The sequence below is a fragment of the Salvelinus sp. IW2-2015 genome, linkage group LG3 (genome assembly GCF_002910315.2).
Source record: "Salvelinus sp. IW2-2015 linkage group LG3, ASM291031v2, whole genome shotgun sequence".
NCBI classification, from domain to species: Eukaryota; Metazoa; Chordata; class Actinopteri; order Salmoniformes; family Salmonidae; genus Salvelinus; species Salvelinus sp. IW2-2015.
The window spans coordinates 6,411,393-6,437,263 of NC_036840.1; the positions used below are offsets into that span (position 1 = coordinate 6,411,393).

At 43.7% G+C, this 25,871-nt stretch overlaps 1 protein-coding gene across 1 annotated transcript in view; it reads left to right on the top strand.

Annotated features, from left to right (window-relative positions):
- Positions 1 to 875: 875 nt before the first annotated feature.
- The window catches only part of LOC111949731 (protein kinase C, theta), a 29,171-nt gene continuing 4,175 nt past the window's right edge, over positions 876 to 25,871 (top strand). The window contains 14 exon segments of the mRNA XM_070436503.1: positions 876 to 983; positions 10,477 to 10,900; positions 12,528 to 12,731; positions 13,218 to 13,247; positions 13,250 to 13,273; positions 13,942 to 14,125; positions 15,734 to 15,765; positions 15,882 to 15,967; positions 16,994 to 17,123; positions 17,540 to 17,649; positions 17,850 to 17,982; positions 18,100 to 18,266; positions 20,308 to 20,481; positions 25,438 to 25,496. Coding sequence (XP_070292604.1) covers positions 10,783 to 10,900; positions 12,528 to 12,731; positions 13,218 to 13,247; positions 13,250 to 13,273; positions 13,942 to 14,125; positions 15,734 to 15,765; positions 15,882 to 15,967; positions 16,994 to 17,123; positions 17,540 to 17,649; positions 17,850 to 17,982; positions 18,100 to 18,266; positions 20,308 to 20,481; positions 25,438 to 25,496 — 1,451 coding nt within the window. The 5' untranslated portion in view covers positions 876 to 983; positions 10,477 to 10,782.

Consider the following 25,871-nt stretch of genomic DNA (forward strand, 5'->3'; position numbering starts at 1 on the left):
TCACACAGACCAGCCTGGCTATCTCTCTTATCTCCTATCTCCGGACTCAGAGACTGACTGGGCTGAACACGCAGGCTGGAGAGAGTGGGAGAACTGGTTTGCATGACTAACAGGCTAACAGGCTGGGCGGAAGACAACTAACAGTCGTTTGTACCAGTGATAGAATAGCCTTCTTTCAAGTGTTTTTGTCAAGTAAAAGACAACATTGAAATATATCTAAAACCTCATATTTACACCCCCCCATAACTCCCACTCCACACCCACGTGGTTTAAGTATCTGCATCCAGATATTAGGCATTGTGGATAATGTGTTGTGCATTCGCCAGACACACCATTTACTCCATAGTCAAGTATCGCCATCTAGTGGATGCAGCTGACATGCACGATATGAGTAGAATTAATACAATTGCAGCTGGGATGGGAATTTGAGCAGCTCACCAGCTGCGGGACAGCTGGATTATCGTCCATCTTCCAATGACCCTTTACTGTTGAACCTTTTCTGGCGTGATAGCCTACCCCTGGTTTTCGGGAATTTTCCTACCCAATTATAAACTGATCGACGGGGTATGTTTCTACAAACACTGGTAGTAAATCGGACGAGCCTGAGTGGGGGGAGTTCAGGATCTGAAAAGACTCTGACTTTTTGGGATATTCAACCATAGATGCACAACGATTTATTCCGCATTGCGGAAATCCATTTCAGCCTACCTGTGCTTTGCACACCTGTAATACCACTTCACTCCACATGGGGGCATCATTGAATTCTTCATTAATTAATCCGATTTATAGTAAATGGGCGTTACCTTGATGTCTGCGGTGGTGCTGCTGGTGGTAAAATAGAGGTGCACTTATTCTGATCATTGGTGCCTCCGCAAGGCCACTTCGACACAGTTATTACAAAACTCTGAAGCAGCAAGATCGACATTAGCTTTAAATGAACCGCAACACCAAAGAAGTTGTGTTTTGTAGTTTGACCTTTAAAGGTAGGCATGCATTTATTCCGTTATGCCTATTCATCATTTGCATATGGATTTCCAGTCTGTAATAGAAGAACATTGTATATTTATTTTGATTTATTTGGGTATTTTGATCATTCCAATAGTCTGAAATATAGGCTACTGCATAAATTAAAAGACAATTTACATTTTTTAAATCCTGATTGACATGCACTTATAACCTTCCCATCCATGCACCAACTACACCAGAGACTTCAAAAGGAGGTAGGCCTATAGTCATTGGTAGAGAACGATGAATGAAATATGAATGATATGCTGCATCGTAGCCTAATATGCATATGTGTGGAGTAGAGTTGAGTAATAGGATTAGTAGCCTACCATAGGCACTTATTTGCTGACATAATTGTCATGTTTCATGTATTCAGTGCTGTAAAAAGCCAGGAATTAGTTAAGTAGTTGTACTTATGGACAAAGCTCTCCTTGGTTTTACTTGTACTCTATTGATGTGATCACTCAATGTTATTATGAGGTACACCTCAAGGGTCAAAGCCACATTCTTAGAATTAGACATTTATCCATGTTTTTCAATCATCAAATTTCAAAGTTGTTCCAAAAAATGTGTAAGTGTTTACGGTTAAGTTTAAGCATTAACTCCGAATTTTTAAGGTTAGGATTAAGTTAAGGCATTAACTCTGATTGGTTGAGGTAAGGGTTAAGGTTTGGGATAGGATTAAAACCCACATTTCAAAAACAACTTTCAACCTATCCACCATCCCTGTCCACAACACCCTAGCCAAACAGAAACCTACTTGAAGGTAACAGCGCTAACTGTTGCCCCAGTTGCCAGTTTTAACTTCATCTCCCAACGGCCTCAGACATGGATGGACGTTGAATACTGTCTTATATCATGGGTGACCTGGCTGCGCACGCACCAGCGTCGCACAGCACGCACAGACACACACAGCACACACACACACACACACACACACACACACAACACACACAACACCACACACACACACACACACACACACACACACACACCCACACCACACACACACCACACACACACACACACAAACACACACAACACACCTCCTCTCTGGATGGTGAGCTACAGAAGAAGGTTTGAATGGGAGGCTCTTTGACCCTCATGAAAGGTCCACTAAAGGTCAAACTGAGGAAAAAGGTTGGTCCATAATGGGAATGGTGCATTTGTGTTTGATCTCCAGTGGTGTGTGTGTGTGTGTGTGTGTGTGTGTGTGTGTGTTGTGTGTGTGTGTGTGTGTGTGTGTGTGTGTGTGTGTGTGTGTGTGTGTGTGTGGTGTGGTGTGTGTGTGTGTGTGTGTGTGTGGTGTGTGTGTGTGGTGTGTGTGCGTGTGTGGCGGTCAGCGATTGAAAGAGATCGCTAGCCTTTTATGAGGGCTTGTGGGAGACAATGCACATAACACACACACAGTTGAGTAGTTCAGGGAAACACAGTATTGAAAGAGTTCATCTTGTGTATAAACCTCTATGACCTTAAGGTGTCCACAGAGCATCATAACCAAACACATAACTATACAGGACATGGAAGTGATTGTGTTTACAACAGAAATACTGGGGTTGCTAATCTGATTGTAAGAACCTCTGGGTGTAACAAGGACAGTGTTGTTCTTTCCAGCATAAATCATGGGAATTAGGGCCACTTATAACACAGTAGAGAGAGAGAGACAGAGAGAGAGAGAGAGAGAGAGAGAAGAGAGAAGAGAGAAAGAGAGAGAGAGAGAGAGAGAGAGAGAAGAGAAAGAGAGAGGATTATTTGGACTTGTGAGTGTAATATTTACTGTTCACTTTTTATTGTTTATTTCACCTTTTTTTTTTTATCCATTTCAGTTGTTTTGGCAATAAAGCCCCTTGAATTGAGAAGAAGAGAGAGAGAGAGAGAGAGAGAGAGAGAGAGAGAGAGAGAGACAGACATGCTCAACATGAGCTCCTGATATATTTCATATTTCTTTTTAGTTTTTAGAATGAGATAAACACTCTAATCGAAAAAGAATTCCAGACAAGTGATCAACAACAACTCTACTCATTCAGACTAGAAAAAATGTAACTTTGCACCTCAAGTTAAGAAGTGTTGACTCTAGCTAGCTAACGTTAGCTACACAATAAAAACCTAGCCAACAGACTAACAAGCTAGCCAGAAGAAATGAGCTGGAACAAACCTAGCAAGGGGAGCTAATACAATTACATCAAACGACCAAACTGAGTGAGTAACCAAAAAGGATTACGGACTAACTTTAAACATATCTTCTGGGTTTTTTTGGTAAAGATTTGTCACTCTTTTTGCTGTTATTTAAAAACTAAATTAGAGCTAGCTAGCAACAGCAGCAGACAAACAAACCGGTTGCTATGGCAACAGAGCAGCGGAACAGAGCAGCAGCAGCAGTAGTAACAGAGCCCACAGGCACCATGTCCCCACTTCCCCTCAGCACTGAATCCATTCTCTACCCTCCAGAGGCCAAAAAATGACCCAACGAGGAAAGCTTTTAAACAGAAACTACTAAAGGGGCCAGAAACAACAAAAACGGTGATGTGAGTAATCTCATCTTTCTCACTGACCAGCCAAATGCTTGGCACTCAGCAGTGTGCTCTCACTACCCATCCATAAAGAAAAAGGGAATCTGTAATGGGTGGAAGCTGAAAGTCAGAGAGACAGACGACCCTGACAGCACCATGATAACAATCAACCTCTACAAGACTGGGACTGTCATGGTGCAAGGTAATCTTAGGCTGTTTGAAACAGACTTTCAGACCATTAAGGAGAGAGCGGAGAGAGAGAAGGACACCACCAGTGACATGCCCTCCCACAAGACAAACTCCWCCAGTACCACCCTCACCCCTACTAGCCCCACCCAAAAAGGCACATCCAGCACCTCTCTTCCCACCATAGTGGAGGACACGCCCCAGGAGGAGAGTGACCCCCTCAGTGCAGAGCAGGCTCAGGCCCTCCTCACCCCAATGGCTGCCATGAGGGATGAGTTCACCAAACTGGAGGGGGAGGTGGTCCTGCTCAGGGAGAGCGTGAGCAAACAGCAACCAGACAACCACACCTTAGAGGAGCTCCTAACCAAGGTGCGGACAGAGCAGGACAGCAGCCTTGCAACACAGCTGAAAGAGGTTCAGCAAGAGAGAGACGGACTCAAGAGAGAGCTGGCTGATCTAACAAAGGAGGTGAAAGAGCTCCAAAAAGACAGGCAGAGCAGTAATAACGATCTGACCACAGGAGCTGCAGGAGAGAAAGAGAACAGAGGACAGGCTGCAGGAGCAGCTAGATCACCACCCTATGACCTGCCCTCACACAGCAGAGGAGGCCACTTCAACCAGCCAGGCCTCCCCAGCCCTGCTTGCTACATGCCTCCCCAGCCCACAGAACAGCCTCCCACTGACAGTGGCACCGGCACAGACCAGCCACACCCCAGCTCCAACACCCACGAGCCCCCCCTCTACCCCCTCCAGTCCAGAATAAACACTGGCTGACATCATCCTGTTGATGGACTCAAATGGGAAGTTTGTTCAGGAGAAGAAACTTTTCCCTAGACACAAAACGAGAAAGGTGTGGTGCCCAAAAACGCAGAGTGGCATAAAGCTGCTTGATAAGGCCCATCTRGGGTCGCCAAGCCACATAATCATACACACCGGAAGCAACGACCTGCGTGCTCAGCAGGAGAGGGTGGCGACTTCACTACGGGGAGTGATTGAGAAGGCCTCCGCAATCTTCCCCAACTCAAGAATCGTGGTGTCAACCCTTATACAGAGGAAAGACTTCCACCCTGCCACAATCCAAAGAATAAACGCCAGCCTCTCCCGGGACTGTGCCCTGTGACCCAATGTACACCTGGCCCACCATCCCACCCTCAATCTGGACTGTCTCTATGACCATGTTCACCTGTACAGGGAGACAGCCCCCATCCTTGCCAAGACTCTCAAGGACGTTGCTTTAAACCGCAGCCCGACCTCTCCACCCAGGAACAGTGGAGCAATCTCCACCCCTCCGAGATCAGCGAGACAACACCCCAGACCAGCACCCTGGACCCCCAGCCACGACCACAGCACCACCAACCTCAATGCCCACCACAGCCAGCGCAGCACAGACCACCCCAGCCCAGCTTCAGGCCCACCCAGACGAGGCCTCCCACCCTGCCACCCACCGCAGACCCACACTTGGAGGAGCCACAGCCCAGCAGGCAGAGCTACGCACAGGCTGTGAGAGGAGCAACTGGCCCAGGCCCCACCAATGAAATTAGTGACATTAAACAAATGCTGAGTCTACTATGCTCACATGTGATAGGTCGAGGGTCATGGTAAGATGAGCACAAGATCTCCACCATCCTCACACTACATCCACCCACGTGGCATGACACAAATGCTATCTTAAATGATAAACAAATCACATTTGCATAATAAGAGTTTACGTTAATTGAAAAATACTATTTTAACAGTTCTTGTTGGATTGTGAGTGTTTGTCTCATTTTTTGAAGGTAAAGAAAAAAAAGTTATGAAATCTTTTTACGTTGCATGTTGGAATTTACAAGGYTTGAAGTCCTCTGCTTTTGGGCTAAAGAGCAGAGACCCAGACTTCCTGAAAGCATTTGATGATGTTGATATTGTAGTACTACAGGAAACATGGTGCAGAGGTGATGTTTCCACTGGCTGTCCACTAGGTTATAGGGAGATAATCATACCATCCACTAAATTAAAAGGAATCAGACAGGGCAGAGACTCAGGGGGAGTGCTAATATGGTATAAATCTGAACTAATTAATTCAATCGAATTGATCAAAACAGGAGAATTCTTTATCTGGTTAAAAATCAACAAGGAGGCTATCTTGACAGACAAAAACGTCTTCCTCTGTGCCACATACATTCTCCTCTCAGTCACCCTACTTCAATGAAGAGAGTTTCTCCATTCTAGAGGGGGAAATTAGTCACTTTCAGGCCCAAGGCAACGTACTGGTCTGTGGAGACCTGAATGCTAGAACAGCAGAAGAACAAGACACTATTAACAGTCATGGGGATAAACACCTACCAGGAAGCAACAACCTTTCCCTCCCCACATACCCCCACAGAAACAACTATGACAAATTGAAAAACAAAAATGGAGTACAGCTCGTGAAGCTCTGTCGAACACTGGGTCTGTACATAGTCAATGGTAGGCTGAACAAAAAAGGAACAGCACATTAGAAATCAGCTGGATGGAATTGAGGAACCCATAGAATCAAACCACTTCTGGGAGAATTGGAATAAATTAAACAAACCTCATCAGGAGGAATTGGCTATCAAAAATGGGGATARATGGAGAAATCACTTTGCAAACCTCTACAGCAATATAACAAAGAGCCCAGAACAAAAAGATATACAAGAAAAATGACAAATCCTTGAATCAGCWGTCAAAGACTATCAGAATCCTGTGGATACCCCAATTACAGAATAAGTATTATTGGAAAAACTATGCACTCTCCAACCCAAAAAGGCCTGTGGTGCTGAGGGTATTTTAAATGAAATGATCAAATATACAGACCACAAATTCAAATTGGTTTTACTCAAACTCTTCAAAATTATCCTCACTTTATCCTCACAAACATTATCCTCACAAATTATCGTACAACAGACCACATTTACACCCTCCACACTCTAACTGACAAACAAGTAAACCAAAACAAAGGCAAAATCTACTCGTGTTTTGTAGATTTCAAGAAAGCATTTGATTCAATTTGGCACAAAGGTCTTTTTTATAAACTAATAGAAAGTGGTATTGGAGGGAAAACATATGATGTTATTAAATCAATGTACACTAAAAATAAATGTGCGGTTAAAATTGGCAACAAGCAAACAGACTTCTTCTCTCAGGGACGGGGAGTGAAACAGGGCTGCCCAATAAGTCCAACACTATTTAACATCTACATTCATGAATTGGCAAAAACATTAGAAGAATCGGCAGCACCTGGTATCACCCTACACAACACTGAAATCAAGAGCATGCTATGCCATTATAAGGATCATTAAATTCCAATTAGAATCTGGCTCAAAATTTTCCAATCAGTTATAGAACCAATTGCTAACAACGAATTTACCAAATGGGACAAACATCCAATTGAAATACTGCATGCAGAGTTTTGCAAGACTGTATTGCAAGTGCAAAGAAAAACTCCAAATAACGCAAGTAGAACAGAATTTGGCCAATACCCCCTTCTCATTCGAATAGAAAAAAGAGTCATCGAATTTTACAACCATCTAAAAACAAGTGACCCCAAAACATTCCATCACACAGCTCTACAATGTCAAGAGATGAAACAAGGGAAGAGTCCCCTCAGCCAGCTGGTTCTGAGGTTCAGTTCATTAACCCAAACCAACCCCATCGAGCCTCAGGGCAGCACTCAGAAAATCTGGCCAAACCAAATCATCACAAAACAAAAACAAAAATATATCACCTATTGGAAAGACACCACAAAAAATCAAAGTAAACTTCAATGCTATTTGGCTCCAAACAGACAGTACATGGTGGCAGACTATCTGACCACTGTGACTGATAGAAAACTGAGGAAAACACTGACCAGGTACAGACACAGTGAGCACAGTCTGGCTATAGAGACCGGTCGTCACAGACAAACATGGCTGCCCAGAGAGGACAGGCTGTGCTCACTCTGCTCCATGGGAGAGGTACAGACAGAGCTGCATTTCCTAATACACTGTGACAAATATTCAGACCTAAGAGAAAATTTATTTCTCAAAATTATAATTCAATACAAAGAATTTGAAACTATAAAAGATGAAGAAAAAATCTAATATTTATTGGGTGAAAAGCCAAAATGTGCATTTTTGGCAGCCAAATATGTGTCCTCCTGCCACAACCTGAGGGACAGCCAGTGAAAGTGCAATGTAATGTCAATAATATTTCCCATTTTGTTTTGTTTTGTCTTTCATACCATGTCATGTGTCTTCTCAGTCATGTTGACACTGGTCTACTACCATTGCTTTAATGTATTGTTGTTCTCATTACATATTGTTGTTGCTTACGTTGTTTGTAATTGGTAATCCATTTCCCTACTACTGATTATTATTGCTGTTGGTCCCACATTTATAATATATCTAAATTTTAATATATATATAATATAATATATATATATATTTCTGTCTATAATTGTACTGTATATCTTGACAATGTAAGTAAATAATGAACTTGCCATGCCAACAATTGAATGAAATTGAATTGAATTGAGAGAAGAGAGGGAGAGAGACACAGACGGACGACAAGACAGACAGCAAGACACGACAGAACAGACAGACAGACAGACAGACAGACAGACAGACAGACAGCAGACAAGCCGACAGTACAGACAGACAACAGACAGCAGACAGACAGACAGACAGACAGACAGTACAGACAGGGACAGAGCAGAGAGACGAGAGAGAGAGAGAGAGAGAGAGGAGAGAGAGAGGAGAGAGAGAGAGAGAGAGAAGAAGAGAGGGACAGACAGAGGTAGAGAGAGAGACAGAGAGAGAGAGAGAGACAGAGACGAGAGGGAGACAGAGAGGAGGAAGTATTTAGACGAGAGAAAGAGGGATGAGAGATAGACTAGATAGTAGAATCAATAGATAGATAGAGAGAAAGAGAGAGTGAGGAGAGAGAAGGAGAGAGAGACAGAAAGCGGAGAGAGAACAGAAAGGAGAGGAAGGCAGAGGTAAGAGGACAGACAGAGAGAGAGAGTACAGAACAGGAGAGAGCATCAGGAGGTAGAGAGAGGGACGAGAGGAGGGGGGACAGAGAGAGAGAGGTGGAGACGGTCAGAGATATGAAGAGGAGATGATGGCTTAAGTGAGAGAGATGGGGTTGAGGAAGTGTGTGGATAGATAAGGGAAATGTTCATTAGAGTGTAACGCGAACGACAATATGCGCGCGCAGGCGACCTATCGTTCTCTTACTGTTACAGAACACCCAAGCAGCTGAACTCTCCAGTTCTGCCGTGACTGAAATTTCCTATCCAACAATCCTCTCACACAGGCTTGTCTCTAGTGGTCACTTTAAGTCATGTTAGTACATGGTCGTTACATTGTCAGTGTTTTTCTCTCTCTTCGTTGTTTCAGTGAAGAGAGACCCACCTGTGTGCTTCACAAGAACAGCTTCAGAACAGGAAGTGGTGGTTAACGAGTCAGACTACAGGAAGTCCCATCATGTTAACGAGAGCTTTGTGTAACATTGCAGAGAAAGGTGGTGGGTGCTAATGACAGCTACAAGGAGCTGTGGTGGTGCAAATCACAGTTTGGAGGTATGGCTGTTGTGTGTGTGTGTGTGGTGTGTGTGTGTGTGTTGTGTGTGTGTGTGTGTGTGGTGTGTGTGTGTGTGTGTGTGTGTGTGTGGTGTGTGTGTGTGTGTGTGTGTGTTGTGTGTTGTGTGTGTGTGTGTGTGTGTGTGTGTGTGTGTGTGTGTGTGTGTGTGTCAATGCTCGTTAATTAGTGAGACTGAGCACTTTATATTGTTGTATGCTATTATAGAATAGTTCCCGAGAACAGAAGAGGTTTGTATCTATCCTGTAGCACAACTGAACTTTGTGTGTATATCAATAGTTGTGTTGATGCTTATGTACTCCTCAGCCGGAAGTGTCGCCACTTGCTCTGATTGGTTGGTCAGGAGGGCAGTCACGTGTGCTAGCAGGGCAGAGGTCCTAGGTTCGAGCCTCGGTGTGAGACGAATCAAGAAGAAGCAGGCAGCGTGATGTCCAGTATACTTAGTCGTTGATCCTTCTGCACAAATCACACCTGTTAACAGTAATGGGGACATCACACACAACATTTGGCACTGTGCGTGTGTGTGTGTGTGCGAGCGCACCTGCGTGGGTATGGGGAGTTTACGGGAGGTATGTTTGTGGGTGACCCAGGCCCGGGTTGGGCTGGAAGTTCTTCCCTGTGTATTCCCGATCAGAGTTTAGCATTACACGTCTATTACTAGGGCCTTCCCAGTCTCCTCTCTGACAACCTGGCCTCAAATATCACTCTGACGCTCAGTCTCTTTCTCCTCCATCAGCACTGCCACCTAGCTAACCACAGACAGCTCACTGGTGTTGGGAGCACCGTAGCTTAGAGCTAGCTGGTAGCACCTGAGTTGTGCAGTGACTGATACTCAGGGACTATACTGGACTCCAAGGTGCCTGGGGAAATAGGCTAGCTGAGGTTTACTAGCCCCTGGAGGTATGAGCTGTTTTGGATACCCAGAGAGTGCTGGTTTGTTTGGTCTTTAGTGCTAAATATATGGTGTTTTGCTTTAGGTACTAAGAGGGCTGATTAGTTTGTTTGTGATGTAAACAAGGGGTACTGGTTTGTATTTGTTTGGTGTACAATGTACTGGTCTGGTGGAATTCATTCTAGAGAATTGGTATAACTAATGCTGACTTGTGACTTTCTCATCCTTTCTCCCCCTCTCTCTCTCTTTCCCTCTCCCTTTCTCTCTCTTTCTCTCTCTCTCGCTCTCTCTCTTCCTTTCTCAGGGTGACGGACAGCTCTTATCAGTACCAGAGGAGCGAGGCGTCAAGGGCGGAACTGCCGCTGAGAGCCAAAGAGCCCTACTCTCCTCTCTCTCTCCCTCCCTCGCCAACCCATCTCTCATCTGGAGGAAAAGGCCAGTCAGCGCGAGGGGGACTGTGTCAGAGAGGGGGCTGACATCCACACAAAGACTACTCTCCCCACGGCTGTTTCCGTGGCGAGGGAGGTTCTCTGAAGGTTTTCTGGAGGTTGTGTGACCATTGAGTTGAGGTCTTTGTCTGGAGGTCAGTGAGTGAGTGGTACCTGCAGCCATGTCTCCGTTCCTGCGTATCGGCTTCTCCAGCTTCGAGATGGACCCAGGTCTGGCCTACCATGAAGAGGTGATCAACCCGTACTGTGCTGTCTACATGAAGGAGGCTATAGACACAGGTCAGTTGGAGCGTGTGTGTGTCTGTCTCCGAGAGATGTGATGGGGAAACATGGGAACCTCTATCATTTTCTGTAGGACTGTTGTCTCGCATGGGCTGCAAGTGAGGGAAGAAGTTGTGCCCAGTGAGTATGTCCTTGTTTACTTCATCTACAGTGTCTATGCATTAAAGAGGGCAGATATATTTATAGACAGACATTTAATAGAACAGACCTTTCTTCTCCAGGGGTTCCATTAGTGTAAATGGGCTTATGATTCATGTCAGTATTACCTCTAAATAGCAGTACTATCAGCAGTGCTAATGGACATTTGAGTTTCCTTCTACCATAGTTTAAACCGTTGGTAAAGAGGACAGTTACAGGGCTAAAAAACAGAGAGCAGACGTGGGGCAGAACCAGAGGGAATCTACGTTTTCCCCCATTTCTTTCTCACCCTCTCCAACCAACAGACCTGTTCTGGTACTGGACAGAGATAAGAGTGCTAGAGAAACGCTGCTGCTGTTGTGTTGTGCTGTGTTGGTGTGTGTGTGTGTGTGTGTGTGTGTGTGTGTGTGTGTGTGTGTGTGTGTGTGTGTGCGAGAGATGTGTGCGTGGGTGTATTAGTTCACAGGAAGACCTGTGTTATTCAGTTTCATTTCAAATCAATTTGATTTCTGTACTGCTTTTTGCCATGCCATCAAAAGGCCCAGATGAAAGTACATAGCAGTACAGTATGATGTTTACCACTAATATTCCACTGTTGGTCTAGCTAGCCTACAAGCAGCTGCAAACTGATTGCATTCAGTTGTGCCAATAGAGCGATTGGAAATTGAACGGAACACCTTACTGAGGAGGAGTGTTTCGGGTCTGGAGTCAGAGTAGTTTAAGGGAGTCCTTACTACCGAGCTGTGACTGGCTCAGACTCGTTTCTTAACTCCACTGTGGCTGAAGCACCTAACAGAAAAATGAAAGCAACACCTCAGTCAAATGTCACTTAACCGCTACAGAGAGAAATACAGAGGAACTGATCGTGACTTGGGCCGACAAAAGCCTACTCAGAGCTGTGTGGGACTTCTAAAGCAAAAAGTATCGCCCTCTCATGCCAAAGGCGGGTTGGAAACATGATGAAACATATGAGCTGTCTGTCTGGGGAGAATTTGACAGTTTTTCCCTGTCAGAGGGAAATTATTTTCAGTATAGACAACAGCTGGTAGCATTGTTTCTGTCCAGAGCAGACAGTGATAGAATTAGCATTCTATGGCAGGAACATGCATTTCTGGAATGGAATGCCTGTCAAATGACTAGTTAAATAAAGGTTACATTTAAATGGCAGAAGGAAAATACTTTGAAGTGAAAGTGAAAGTTATACATCACAGGAGGCTGCTGAGGGGAGGACGGCTTATAACAATGTCCCGTAACTGAGCTAATGGTATGGCATCAAACACATGGAAACCAGCCATTACCACCAGCCTGTCCTCCCAAATTAAGATGCCACCAACCTCCTGTGGTAGAGACAGACCACTCTTTGCTCCTGGTCAGGTCACATGTCAGGAAAAATGTAGGACCAATGACAGATAGACTAATGTCAAAATTCTTGTCTGTTTCTACCTGTCTTTCTCCCCCCTTTACATACACACCCTTACCCCTCCAGAGAAGGGCCAGGTGTACAAGCAGAAGAAGCCCACCATGTACCCCCCCTGGAGCAGCACGTTTGACGCTCATGTCCACCGGGGCCGTGTCATGCATGTGGTGGTGAAGGACAAAACCGCTGAGCTAAAGTCTGAAGCCATGGTGCAGCTGGACACCCTGGCCTCACGCTGCAAAAAGGAGAACGGCAAGCTGGAGATCTGGGTAAGACAACAGGGGGGGGAGGTCCACTGCCTTAGGGTTGGAGAGATGGGAATGGGTTGTGTCCACACAATTTGATATGGGGATATAGTTCTGTCCTCATTACTCTTCTCTCTCTCTCTCTCTCTCTCTCTCTATCTCTCTCTCCTCCCTCTCTCTCTCTCTCTTCTCTCCTCTCTCTCTCTCCTCTCTCTCTCTCATCGTTCTCTCTTCTCTCTCTCTCTCTCTCTCTCTCTCTCTCTCTTCTCTCTCTCTCTCTTCTCTCTCTCTCTCCTCTCTCTCTCTCTCTCCTCTCTCTCTCTCTCTCTCTCTCTCTCTCTCTCTCTTCTCTTCTCTCTCTCTCTCTCTCTCTCTCTCTCTCTCTCTCTCTCTCTCTCTACTCTCTCTCTCTCTCTCTCTCTCTCCTCTCTCCTTCTCTCTCTCTCTCTCTCTCTCTCTCTCCTCTCTCTCTCTCTCTCTCTCTCTCTTCTCTCTCTCTCTCTCTCTCTCAGGTGGCTGAAGCCACACGGTCGTCTACTCATGGAGGCAGATACTACTTGGAGAAGAGTGGTGAGGTTCAGAACCATGTAGACTTCCTAATGTCTGCGTATGTCTGTTCCTGTGTGGTTACACCCATTCCAGAACCCCATCTTTTCCCCATAGTTTCTGTCAGTGCCCTCTCTTGTTGGGGTCTTATTAACACGCTCTGAAGGTTATAATCATTGTTGTAACAGGCGTGAGGAACCTCTCAGACACGTCTGTCTATATATAAAGTCTACAACTACTCATGAGCAGCACTTCAGCAACGCGAGATGGCCATTATTTCCATGTACTTAATCATCTGATCATTTAGCCCTTTTCAATGACGTTACTCACAAATATTAAAGAAATTCACCTTTGACCCTTTCTCCTCTCGTCGTTGCACAAACACACACACAGTACAACCCCAACACACACACACAAACACACACACACACACAACACACACACGCACCACACACACACACACACAGCCACACACCACCCACACACACCAGTCACACGACAAACAACCTATTCACACACACACACCACACAACACACTCGCACGCACCCACATACTGTGCAGAGAGACATTCCATCATGCGTTCACAGAGGCGGTGCAAATCTTCTCTCTCTTTCTCTTCCCTCTGTCTTTTACTGTTGACAAGACTATGCCTGGTACATAACTTTCATGTGTGTGTGTGCCTGTTTCCCAGACGCCACAGGTTCAGGTGAGGGAGATGGATTTGGAGAGAGAGACAGGGATCCGGGAGTCTTTGCCCTCCATGCACGACGCGGAGCCATTAAACAGGCCAAGGTCCACGAGGTCAAATGTCACGAGTTCAGCGCCACTTTCTTCCCCCAGCCCACCTTCTGCTCCGTCTGTAAAGAGTTTGTCTGGTACGTCCACTGAGCCAAAACACTATACACTGAGTATACCAAACATTAAGAACACCTTCCTAATATTGAGTTGCACCCACTTTTGCCCTCAGAACTGCCTCAATTCGTCAGGGCATGGACTCTACAAGGTGTTAAAAGCGTTCCACAGGGATGCTGGCCCATGTTGACTCTAATGCTTCCCACAGTTGTGTCAAGTTGACTGAATGTCCTTTGGGTGGAGGACCATTCTTGATACACACAGGAAACTGTTGAGGGTGAAAAACCCAGCAGCGTTGCAGTTCTCGACACAAACCTGTGATCCTGGCAACTACTACCATACCTAATTTTTGTCTTGCCCACTCACCCTCTGAATGGCACATACTGTACACAATTCACGTCTCAATTGTCTCAAGGCTTAAAAATACTTCTTTATCCTGTCTCCTCCCCTTCATCTACACGGATTGAAGTGGATTTAACGGTTGACATCAATAAGGGATCGTAGCTTTTACCTGGATTCACCTGGTCACCTGGTCAGTCTYTACACTACATTACCAAAAGTATGTGGACACCTGAACATCTCATTCCAAAACAATGGGCATTAATATGGAGTTGGTCCCCCCTTTGGTGCTATGACAGCATCCACTTTTCTGGAAAAGGCTTTCCACTAGATGTTGGAACATTGCTTCCATTCAGCCACAAGAGCATTAGTGAGGTCGAGCACTGATGTTGGGCGATTAGGCACTGCTCGCAGTCGCCGTTCGAATTCATCCCAAAGGTGTTCGATGGGGTTGAAGTCAGGGCTCTGTGTAGGCCAGTCAAGTTCTTCCACACCAATCTCGACAAACCATTTCTGTATGGACCTCACTTTGTGCACGGGGCACTGTCATGCTGAAACAGAAAAGGGCCTTCCCCAAACTGTTGCCACAAAGTTGGAAGCACAGAATCGTCTAGAATGTAGTTGTATGCTGTAGTGTTAAGATGTCCCTTCACTTGAACTAAGGGGCCTGGCCCAAACTATGAAAAACAGCTCCAGACCATTAGTCCTCCTCCACCAAACTTTACAGTTGGCACTATGCATTGGGGCAGGTAGCGTTCTCCTGGCACCCGCCAAACCCAAATTTGTCCGTCAGACTGCCAGATGGTGAAGAGTGATTCAGCATTCCAGAGAACACGTTTCCACTGCTCCAGAGTTCAATGGCGCCGAGCTTTACACCACTCCACCCGACACTTGGRATTGCYCATGGTTATCGTAGGCTTGCTTGATGCTGCTCGGCCATGGAAACCCATTTCAAAACCTAGTACCTTTTCTGTCTGTACAGGATGTATATCACAACCTAACTTGATTTAAAACCAAGTACACCTTCAGTATGTATATCACAACCTAACTTTATTTAAAACCAAGTACACCTTCTGTCTGTACAGGATGTATATCACAACCTAACTTTATTTAAAACCTAGTTAATTGGAGTGCAAATAGTATATCGTAATGACATCATTCACATAGATCCTCTCTATTTTTTTCATTGTCCCTCTGAAACAAACACTACAGTATTTCTATTGAAACATTATCCACATAATCCAGTGTTGGGTTCCTGGTTCCTGTTCATGTTGTGTTTCTTTTCCCCACAGGGGTCTGAATAAGCAGGGTTATCAGTGTCGACGTGAGTATCTCTGCTCTCTCTCTCCCCTCATCTTCTATCTATTCCATATTCTATCCCTACACTCCTCCGTCCTCTCTCCTGTCTACACTCTCATCCCCCCATCCTTGGTCTTTCAGAGTGCAACGCAGCCATCCACAAGAAATGCATTGACAAAATCATCGCCAAGTGCACTGGGTCGGCCATCAACAGCAAAGAGACCATGGTAGGCCCTGTACATTGTAGTCCGTTTCTATACAACGATGACAATAAGTGATCTTGAGCATTTTGGAGCATCTTGGATTTGTCATTATATTTAGTTGCTAGGGTTCCAATAATAGTGGCAGTAAACTGTGATGTGTCCACTTAGTCTTGTTGTTTGTGACATGAGGAGCCTCAATTTAAATGACTGGAGGTCCTCTTAGACTGCATGCAGACAGACTGACATGCAGTGTATCTGGGCTTCTGGTCTATCTGGGCTTCTGGGCTATCTGGGCTTCTGGGCTATCTGGGCTTCTGGTGACTGTGGTTTAGCTCATAGGTAACACACTTGTTTATTGTTGGTTAAAGTCAACCGCATACACACTGACTGTAACTTCTTCTCTCTCACAGTACACACTGACTGTAACTTCTTCTCTCTCACAGTACACATTGACTAACTCACACTCTCTCACAGTACACATTGACTAACTCACAATCGTCGTCCTTCAATACAGTAGCATCATTGACATAAAAACTACACACTCTCCTCATCAATCACAAAGTACACGAACATTGATCACTAACGTCACATCCTCTCAGCCAGTATCATTGTGCACTTGACTAACACACTCTCAGTCACCAGTAACCAACCATTGAACTAACATCACACTCTCCACAGAGTACACATTGACTAACTCACACTCTCTCACAGTACAACATTGACTAACTCACACTCTCTCACAGTACCACATTGACTAACTCACACTCTCTCCCCAGTAACAACATTGACTAACTCACACTCTCTCACAGTACACACTGAGATAGTGGGTTGGTTCTTCGAAGCAGACAGCTCTGTGGTTACCGTACTCACTGTTTACCAGTACTCACCGATCCTAGACAGAGAAAAAAAGTACAGTTTTATCCCAGGGATTTTACTTCCCTAAAACGTCCAAAGCAGTTGTTGCCTACTTCCTGTGTCATATTTCCGTGGCAACAAAGGGTTGTAGTGCGGCGTGTTCAGGTGACAGAGTGTGTTTGCTGTGTGTTGCAGATCCACAAGGAGCGCTTTAAGATCGACATGCCCCACAGGTTTAAGGTGTACAACTACAAGAGCCCCACGTTCTGTGAACACTGTGGCACGCTGCTGTGGGGGCTGGCCAAGCAGGGACTCAAGTGTGAGGGTGAGAGGAGAGTCCACTGCTGAGGGGAGGACGGCTCATAATAATGGCTGGAGCGGAGCAAATGGAATGGCATCAAATACATGGAAAACATGTGTATGATGTATTTGATACCATTCCACCTATTCCGCTCCAGCCATTACCACAAGCCCATCCTCCCCAATTAAGGTTCCACCAACCTCCTGTGGAAGAGACCCTGATCACATTATAACATCACATCACTGTCATTACACAATCACATCATACCATTGCCAACTCAAATTATAACAGTACCCTATCAAACCATTATATTGCACCATACCTTTTCACATAATTCCCTATTTCACTATTACAGGAGCCCACATATCAAAATGTATTGATTTCATCATCCCATTCATCTGTGTCTGTATACTGTGTAACCATGTGTGTTGCCCATGCAGATTGCGGTATGAACGTTCATCACAAGTGCCAGAAAAAGGTGGCCAACCTGTGTGGAGTCAACCAGAAACTGATGGCTGAAGCCCTGGCCACGATCGAGACTAAACAGCAGGTCAGAGTTCAGGGGTCGAGGGGTTAGGAAGTCAGTGCTGTCCGACAGATCCACAATAGCTCCAAAGTGCTTTGCATAAAAAAATATTACAAAAATGTATGTTGATTGTAAATAAGGAATCTATCCCCGCCCGTTATACAGATACTGTAGCATTGCGTTATGTTATTAATTGTTACATGTGTCTATGCATTTACCTATAGGCCAGGGGCTCCAGAGAGAGTGAGATCTATAGTCGAGGCGGGCCGGTGGGTGTGGGCCAGGCAGGGGTGGTGCGGGAACCTTCAGGTTTAGTGGCAGGTCTCCCCCCGACCGCAGCCACCGCTGGGCGAAAAGGTAAGGAGACCACACATGGTCAACCTGGTCATGCAACTGTGAGGACTTTGTAGTCAACTTGAGACTTAATAGGACTAAATTACTATCTCCCCTTCTCCACCTCTTCCCCCTCTCCAGAGCAGCAGGGGATATCGTGGGACACCCCAGCAGAGGGGGGCATGCCTGCCCCTGTGATGGAGGAGCCTGAGACGCTGTACGCCGTCCCCAGAAAAGAACACCTTCACAAGTTCACCCTGGACAACTTCATCCTGCACAAGATGCTTGGCAAAGGCAGCTTCGGCAAGGTACCAGAGAGAGGGAAACCACTGCACCTAGTGAGCCCTGGGGGTATACGTTGTCTATCTGGGCTCAAGACATATCACCATCATGGGTCTAGTGTTTCTATAACATACAATGAGTTTACGTTGACGTTTAGATTTTAGTCATTTAGCAGACGCTCTTATCCAGAGCGAGTACATAGATTTTCATTTTTTATTTGACGTACTGGTCCCTCGTGGGAATTGAACCCACAACCAGTTTCTCAGTCCATTGATAACTAGGACATTTATCAAGCCCAAGTCTTGTCTCAGTTTATGGTGATGTGTCTCTAACTGATGGAAACCGTGCAGGTGAAAGTGTACTTTATTATTTACAGGGATTGCATTGTGAACAAACATACACTGAGTGTACAAAACATTAGGTGGAGACGGGTTAAATAAGGATTTTTAAGCCTTGATAGAATTGAGACATGGATTGTGTCTGTGTGCCATTCAGAGGGTGAATGGGCAAGAAAAAAGATTGAAGTGCCTTTGAACGGGGTATGGTAGTAGGTGCCAGGCGCACCGGTTTGAGTGTGTCAAGAACTGCAACGCTGCTGGGTTTTTCACGCTCAACAGTTTACCGTGTGTATCAAGAATCGTCCACCACCCAGAGGACATCCAGCCAACTTGACACAACTGTGGGAAGCATTGGAGTCAAAATGGGCCAGCATCCCTATGGAACGCTTTTGACACCTTGTAGAGTTTCATGACCCGACGAATTGACGCTGTTCTGAGGGCAAAAAGTAGTGCAACTCAATATTAGGAGGGTGTTCTTAATGTTTGTTATACTCAGTGTATATTCTGTTATTATACTCAAGCCTGTGAGCCTGGGTCAGCATGACCTAAGCAGAAGTTTCTAGCAGGGGGAGAGGGCCTGCTTGCCATCTTGACCCTGCTTGTGGGAGTGTATTGTGATAGGAAGAGAGCCTACCCTTGAGGAGTAAGATAACCTTAATACTAATATGTTGGTGTTGTGATGATTATGTTTGGACCTGTAAACATGCTGGTCATAATGTTCCAGATCCAGAATGTACTAGAACTTTGCTAGAATGGACGCCAATAGGGTAGTGTTTTGGACACTGATTGGCCACTACCTGAGTGTTACCAATAATGTTTAGTCATAGTTAGGGTTACAAAGGGAAACCACCAGAATTCTGAAAATTTTCTGGATTTTAAAATAATCAATTAAGACGATTTGAATAAACAAACTAGAATGACAAAGCTTTAAAACATTATCCTAAATATAACCCATCAACTTAGTGAATACCATTGGTGTTGAATATGAGTGTTTCAGTAGAATATATCCTTTACATTTTTACACACTTTTATTTATTTTACTCTGTCAATATGTTTTTATTGCAAATGTGTTGGTGCCAAACTGTTGGCAATTGTGAAAAAAGTCAATAGTTGGAAGAGTTGCAGAGTCAATTTGAAATTATGTCATTGTTGATTAGATGCTTTTTTCATGAATCAGGCTGTTTTCTCTTGAATCATTCGGTCTATCCACAAGAAACTCATGGACAACATGGACACAGATATTAAGCTAAAGAAAAAACAAATATTGTGAGTGAAAACATTTTAGAAAAATTATTCCGGTGTAAATTACCAAAATGACCATAGATTACCAGCAAATATACTTAGATAAATTAACTGTAGTTTTTCAAATCAAATCAAATCAAGAAAAATACAATTTGATTTGATTTGAAAAACTACCGTTAATTTATCTAAGTATATTTGCTGGTAATCTATGGTAATTTTGGTAATTTATACCGGAATAATTTTTCTAAAATGTCATAGTCATGGTGATGTGATGTTATGAAACCGAAAAATATAAAAGTGTGATTTGTGTTGCTTGGTCTTTGAACATGTTCTAGCCATGCTCTGTGTTCCTGGATCCAGTGTACTGAAGAGACTTCTTGATTGTACTTAGACGTTGCCTGACGGATCTTTCACCTCCATTTGACAAGCCTGAATAGCTGAAGACAGTGATTTCCTACATGTACGTATCATCTGTGTGTGTTGCTAGGTGTTTTTGGCCGAGCTGAAGAGCAGTAGAGAGTTCTTTGCGGTGAAGGCTCTGAAGAAGGACGTGGTTCTGKTGGATGATGATGTGGAGTGTACCATGGTGGAGAGGAGAGTACTCTCCCTGGCCTGGGAACACCCCTTCCTCACACACCTCCACTGCACCTTCCAGACCACGGTAACACACACACAACTGGCATACATTTATCATAACAGATCTTTTTTACATACTGGTCCCTCGTGGGAATATAGACTCACAACCCACGTCTCTCAGTCATTGATAAACTAGAAACATTTATCAAGCCCAAGCCTTGTCTCAGTTTACTGGTGACATTGTCACGGCGATTGAAAAAAGAGGACCAAAGGTGCACGCGTGGTGGGCCGCTACACTGTCTTCTTTAAACAAGACGCCGACTAAAACAACTAAACACAGACAAACAAACACGTGAAGCTCAAGGCTATGTGCCCTAAACATAAGTCAAAACATATCCCATCAAACACGAAGTGGAATAAAGATGACCTGACCTAAGTAATTATGTTCCCATCAGAGACACCCCCTCAGACAGCCACTTGTTATTATGTGTTACTTTGCAACTATTGAGCACCATTATCCGTAACACCCAAAAACATAGACAAATCGAGAAAGTTTCATTAGGGAACGACTGATATGAAAAATAGAATGCCCACCCAACATGCAGCGTCACTGGAGACGCCAGATAGAGAAGTGAGATATGTATGACAATAATCAAAGGCATCTCTAGGTACAAGGCCGTTGAAGATATGTCTTGCTCTAGCTGAGGACAACTCCGGTTGTGGACATACGTGATGAACATTAAACTCGATACTTGACGTTATTTCTGTGTAGAAGAGTTGATAGGCGATTGGTTTCACCGAGAAATGTATACTGGGTAGTACCAATTTCAGGAGCCATGGTCATCGAGGTGTGAATCGTAGAGGAGTGTTTAAGGTCGGTTGATATAGCAGTATTGTTGAAGTAACAATAGCGTGTGCGAAATTAGGTTTGTCTTCCGAATGGTGTTGAGCAGGATAGAGTTGCGTGTGCCAGTGTTGTAATATGTTCTGGCTGGGTCACGTCGGAAATGAGGCTAGGGATGTTGACTATGATTGAAGAAAAATATTCTCATGTGATTATTGATGTCTGCTCAAAGTGGTCCTATTAATTGAGGAACAGCGTTGTGTATGTATGATGAGGGTTTAGTCGTAAGGTCAGGGGCCTTTGATGTGGCATCAAGTTGACATGGGGATTGGGACCCAGAAGGAAGAAAGTTGTTAGACCATATCGATCAGCACTGGGTTGTTTGGAATAACCATCTGACTAGATGTTTCCACTAGAGGGAAAGGAATCACTCGCGACCAGACGCTGGCCTAGAGGTGTTGCTGCATTTTGTTAAACTTCTTAGAAGACTACGTTCTTAACATTTTCCGTTAACTGGTGGTCAGAAACTTCTGGAGAGAAGATATCTGGGCGATTCGCGCAAACCAAGGAAGAGCAGTGCGCGCAGAAGGTATTGGAACACACACCACTCACATCCGCACGAACATCAAACACACTATGACCTAACTTGAGCTTCTGTGGAATAAAGACCGATTGATAGTGAGGAGGTCACACTCAACCAAAGCAATTTCCCTGTGGAGAATAGCACTTTATCAGACTACGTTTTGTGATTGTAAATGGAGTTTCATTGGCTCTTCTTGACGCTGTTTTTTGGTTGTTTTGCTTTTTGTATTTTCCGTGAGTGGCAAAAAGCACTCGAGAGTGCCATCAAACCTCTACTAAAAGTATTTCATGGAATCATGCCGTTAGCTGCAGTCGATGCCATGTACCTCTTGAACACTGATGTCAAATCAATGCGCTATTAGATAATGCTTTTATGACACTTCATGATGCATATACGAGAAATCAACTCATATGATTTGCAGCCTGCATGTACTTGTAACGTTACCTAACACTAGTTGTTAGACTCTCGCTAGAAGGACTAGGTTCAAGCGACCTCGGCGTCTCAGGAAGCATTGTCTGTTCAGATACTGCATATGACTCCTTAATGGCAAAAAAAGTGTTCTTGGTCTTCCTTCTCCAGACTAGACGTCTTAGGCGAGTGTACTGTGGATTTATGGTAGAGAACAGTGAATGTTGCGTTTGTGACGCCAAATTCTGTGATGTTTCCCCTTGTTTTGTTATATGCATGCTTAGATTGACAATGGAAGGAGAGGTCTCTAATCCATGGAGGGTAGTAAGAAATAACCTTCCTCAATTCGGTCAAATATATACGGTCTGTTTTGCGTATAGTCTCGGTAAGGATTCATAGACTATTGATCGACGAAAGCTGTAAAATACTCTCAATACAGTAGTCCACATCACCTGTGGCTAAAGACATCGGAGATGTCGTCGACTGTACAGAACAATCGTCTTATCCAGAACTCAGAAATGATCCTTTGATGAACTAAAAACACACCACCACAACAATACACACACACACAACACAACTACGCACACCGCCTAGAAATGTGACAGTCAATAGCGCGACGGAAAAGTTGGGGTCCTCGGACCACCTGGATAATGGCACTCAGATTTACCACTGAAGTGCTTACACCGTACTGTCACAGACTATCAAGTTTAACTAATTGTTATATCCTTTTTTTGGTTTTAGCTTTTTCTTAGAATGTTTTATCCAGTAACTTTACCATGTACATTTTTTTGGATACTTTCAGTTGATTTTTTTTGATGTATTGATGTTTATTCAATTTAATCAGGTTAATAGTTTTGTATTCGTAAATAATTTTCTTTATTTTTAAGTATTTTTATTTTGATATTTTTTGACTTAATAAACCTCCATACGAACACCATTCTCGAACATCTAGATCAGAAGCTTTTAAAACGTTTATCTTTTCTTATAAATACACACTATTACACAAACCACAACTTTTCCATTTTCAAGTTTTTTATCGATTGTTGAGAATACTCACTTTTCTTTGTGATCATCTTTGTTATGATAATTCATCATCATCCAAACCACTGTGTCCAAAACATCCAAAGAACTCAACACCGATTTTTAGTTTCATGGTATTGACTAGTTTTATAGGTACATCAAATGTATTTCCTTTCCTTTACTCTGTCACCGCTTGCATACTTATATTATAGCTTCTTTGGTAAGTTAATTCTTCAAGATGTGCTTGTCATACCCATCAGTGATGAGGTCGCTTCATTCACGAGGACACATGCCGTAACGATTTTACAATAACCTCCTTCCTTCATATCATGAATCACGGAGCTACTAAACGTCAAAGTTATAGCAATCCTCACAATGTCTAGTTGTGGAAATCTCATTGAGCAGATTCAATATATTTATATTTTTTTTCTCTTTTACATTTTTTTTTACACCTTTTTTTGTAATTTTTTAATTTTTTTACTCTGTCATATGTTATTTTTTATTGCATAATTGGTTTTTTATGTATACAATTTTCCATAAACTTGGTTTGGCCTATGTTTTTGTAGAAATTATTAAGTCAAATATGTTTTTTTTTGAAGATGTACTTTATTAACTTTATTTGCTTAGTGAACTTGATCAAACACTCATGGGAATATATGTAATAGGAGGTCTGACTTTATCCATTTTAGTTATTTAGATTTTTTCCCTTATTTAGATACTTGTCTTTTTTTTGTATTTCATATTTTCATGCATATATTCATGTTGTTCTATTGGATTTTGTCTTGTTATTTTCCTCCTGGTGACATAGCTTTGGATTCGTCATGAATGTTTTTCATGTAACCTATTCTCTTGTTTCTATTTTCCACTAGAATTAGATCTCGGGATAGTGATATACTTTAATTCTTTATTGTTGTTAAGTTCAACTACTCTATGTATATTTTATTCGGTAGTTTGTGCATTTTATTGTCAAAAGATGTGAGTATGGATAAGCATCAAGTTAGTAATGTAGAAGTGACCAAATTGAGTGATGAACTCTTTGATTGAGGGATGTTGCAGACGGTTGAGGATACCATTCATTTTAAGGAGTATCACAAAAGATTAATTCCTGGTATAAAAATTATTAAAGTCTCAGCAGCCGGGTAATAGAGGAGTTGGTTCATGTCCTCGTCCTGATGGGACTATGGAACAGAATTACGAGTTCTCCTCATTGCTCTGACACATTTACCAGGGGTGGAGACGGCACATTGTACTTCAGTCCATGATAGTAAAGAAGCTAAGATCCCACGAGTATAGTGATCCTTATCTCAAACGCTAAGGTTTACCACTTAGGGAGTGCTTGACCAGTTAGTTCAGTTTGTGCCACAACCAAAGACAAGAAAATCATAAAAATCTACGTGTTATTTGTGTTGCGTTGTCTTTGAACATGTTCTAGCCATGCTCTGATGTCCCTGGATCCAGTGTAGACCTAGAAAGCGTTTTGACTGTACTTAAGGCTATTGCTGACTGATCCTATTCATAACACACATTGCACCATTCTTCTTGACAAGTCCTTCGATAGCTGGACGCGTGGAATTTCCTGCATGTACGTATCATCTTGGTCGATGTGCTCATTGCTAGGCATTGCTTTTTGGCACCTGAGCTGAAGAAGCAGTAGAGAGTTCTTTTGGCGGTTGAAGGCTTCCTGAAGATAGGAACGTGGGTTGTTTCTTGTTATAGTGGACTTATAGATGATGATGGGAGACGAAGTGTCACAATGGTGGAGCGGAGAGTATATGCTTCTAAGCCTGGACAACACCTTCCTTCCCGCTTCTGACAAAGCAAACCTCCACTGGCACCTATCGACGAGAACCTGGTACGGTAACATGTAAACACATCACATCATGGATCCATCAACACTAACTGAATTACAAATCGAAGTGAGCACATACCAACGAAACATTGAGTCCTGAGAAACTTTAAGTTCCCCACACACTCAAAGGGAACGTTTCCATTGGTTGTCAAGCACCTTTCAATATCTCACCAGACAGGTTTTGGGTTGCTATGAAAAATAATTGGGAGAGCTATGAGTGTGTAAGGTGTGTGGTGAGTGTAACAGGGAAGTGAACCTTGCTCTATCCTTTATGGTGGGTAGGTGTGTGAGGTAATCTGAACGGAGGTTGACAATCCCTCATGTTTCCACATCGCAGACACTAGGTCACTCCCACAGTTTGGGGTTGACCGCGTATGGTCAAGAGATCATCAGGACGTAAAAGTGTGTTCTCAAACCACACAACAGACAACGGGACTACACAGCCAGCGGATTACCCACAGCAATCAGCAGTTTTCTCCACATCACACACCACGACTACAATGTTTCCATTCAACACATCCCCACAACACAACACACACAAAGTCCATAGCGACCATAATCTTTATATGGCCTTCTGAGTCTAACAACACGTTGTCAGCTTCAGATCCTATAGACAATGCTTTTGGAGTGGAGGAACTGGAGCCACAGATAATCTCAGCAGCATAGAACCCCTAACAGACCAGAGGACACACACACACACACAACACACACACACACACACACACCACACCACACACAAACTCCTGCAATTCCTCCTTTCCAACCATCCCC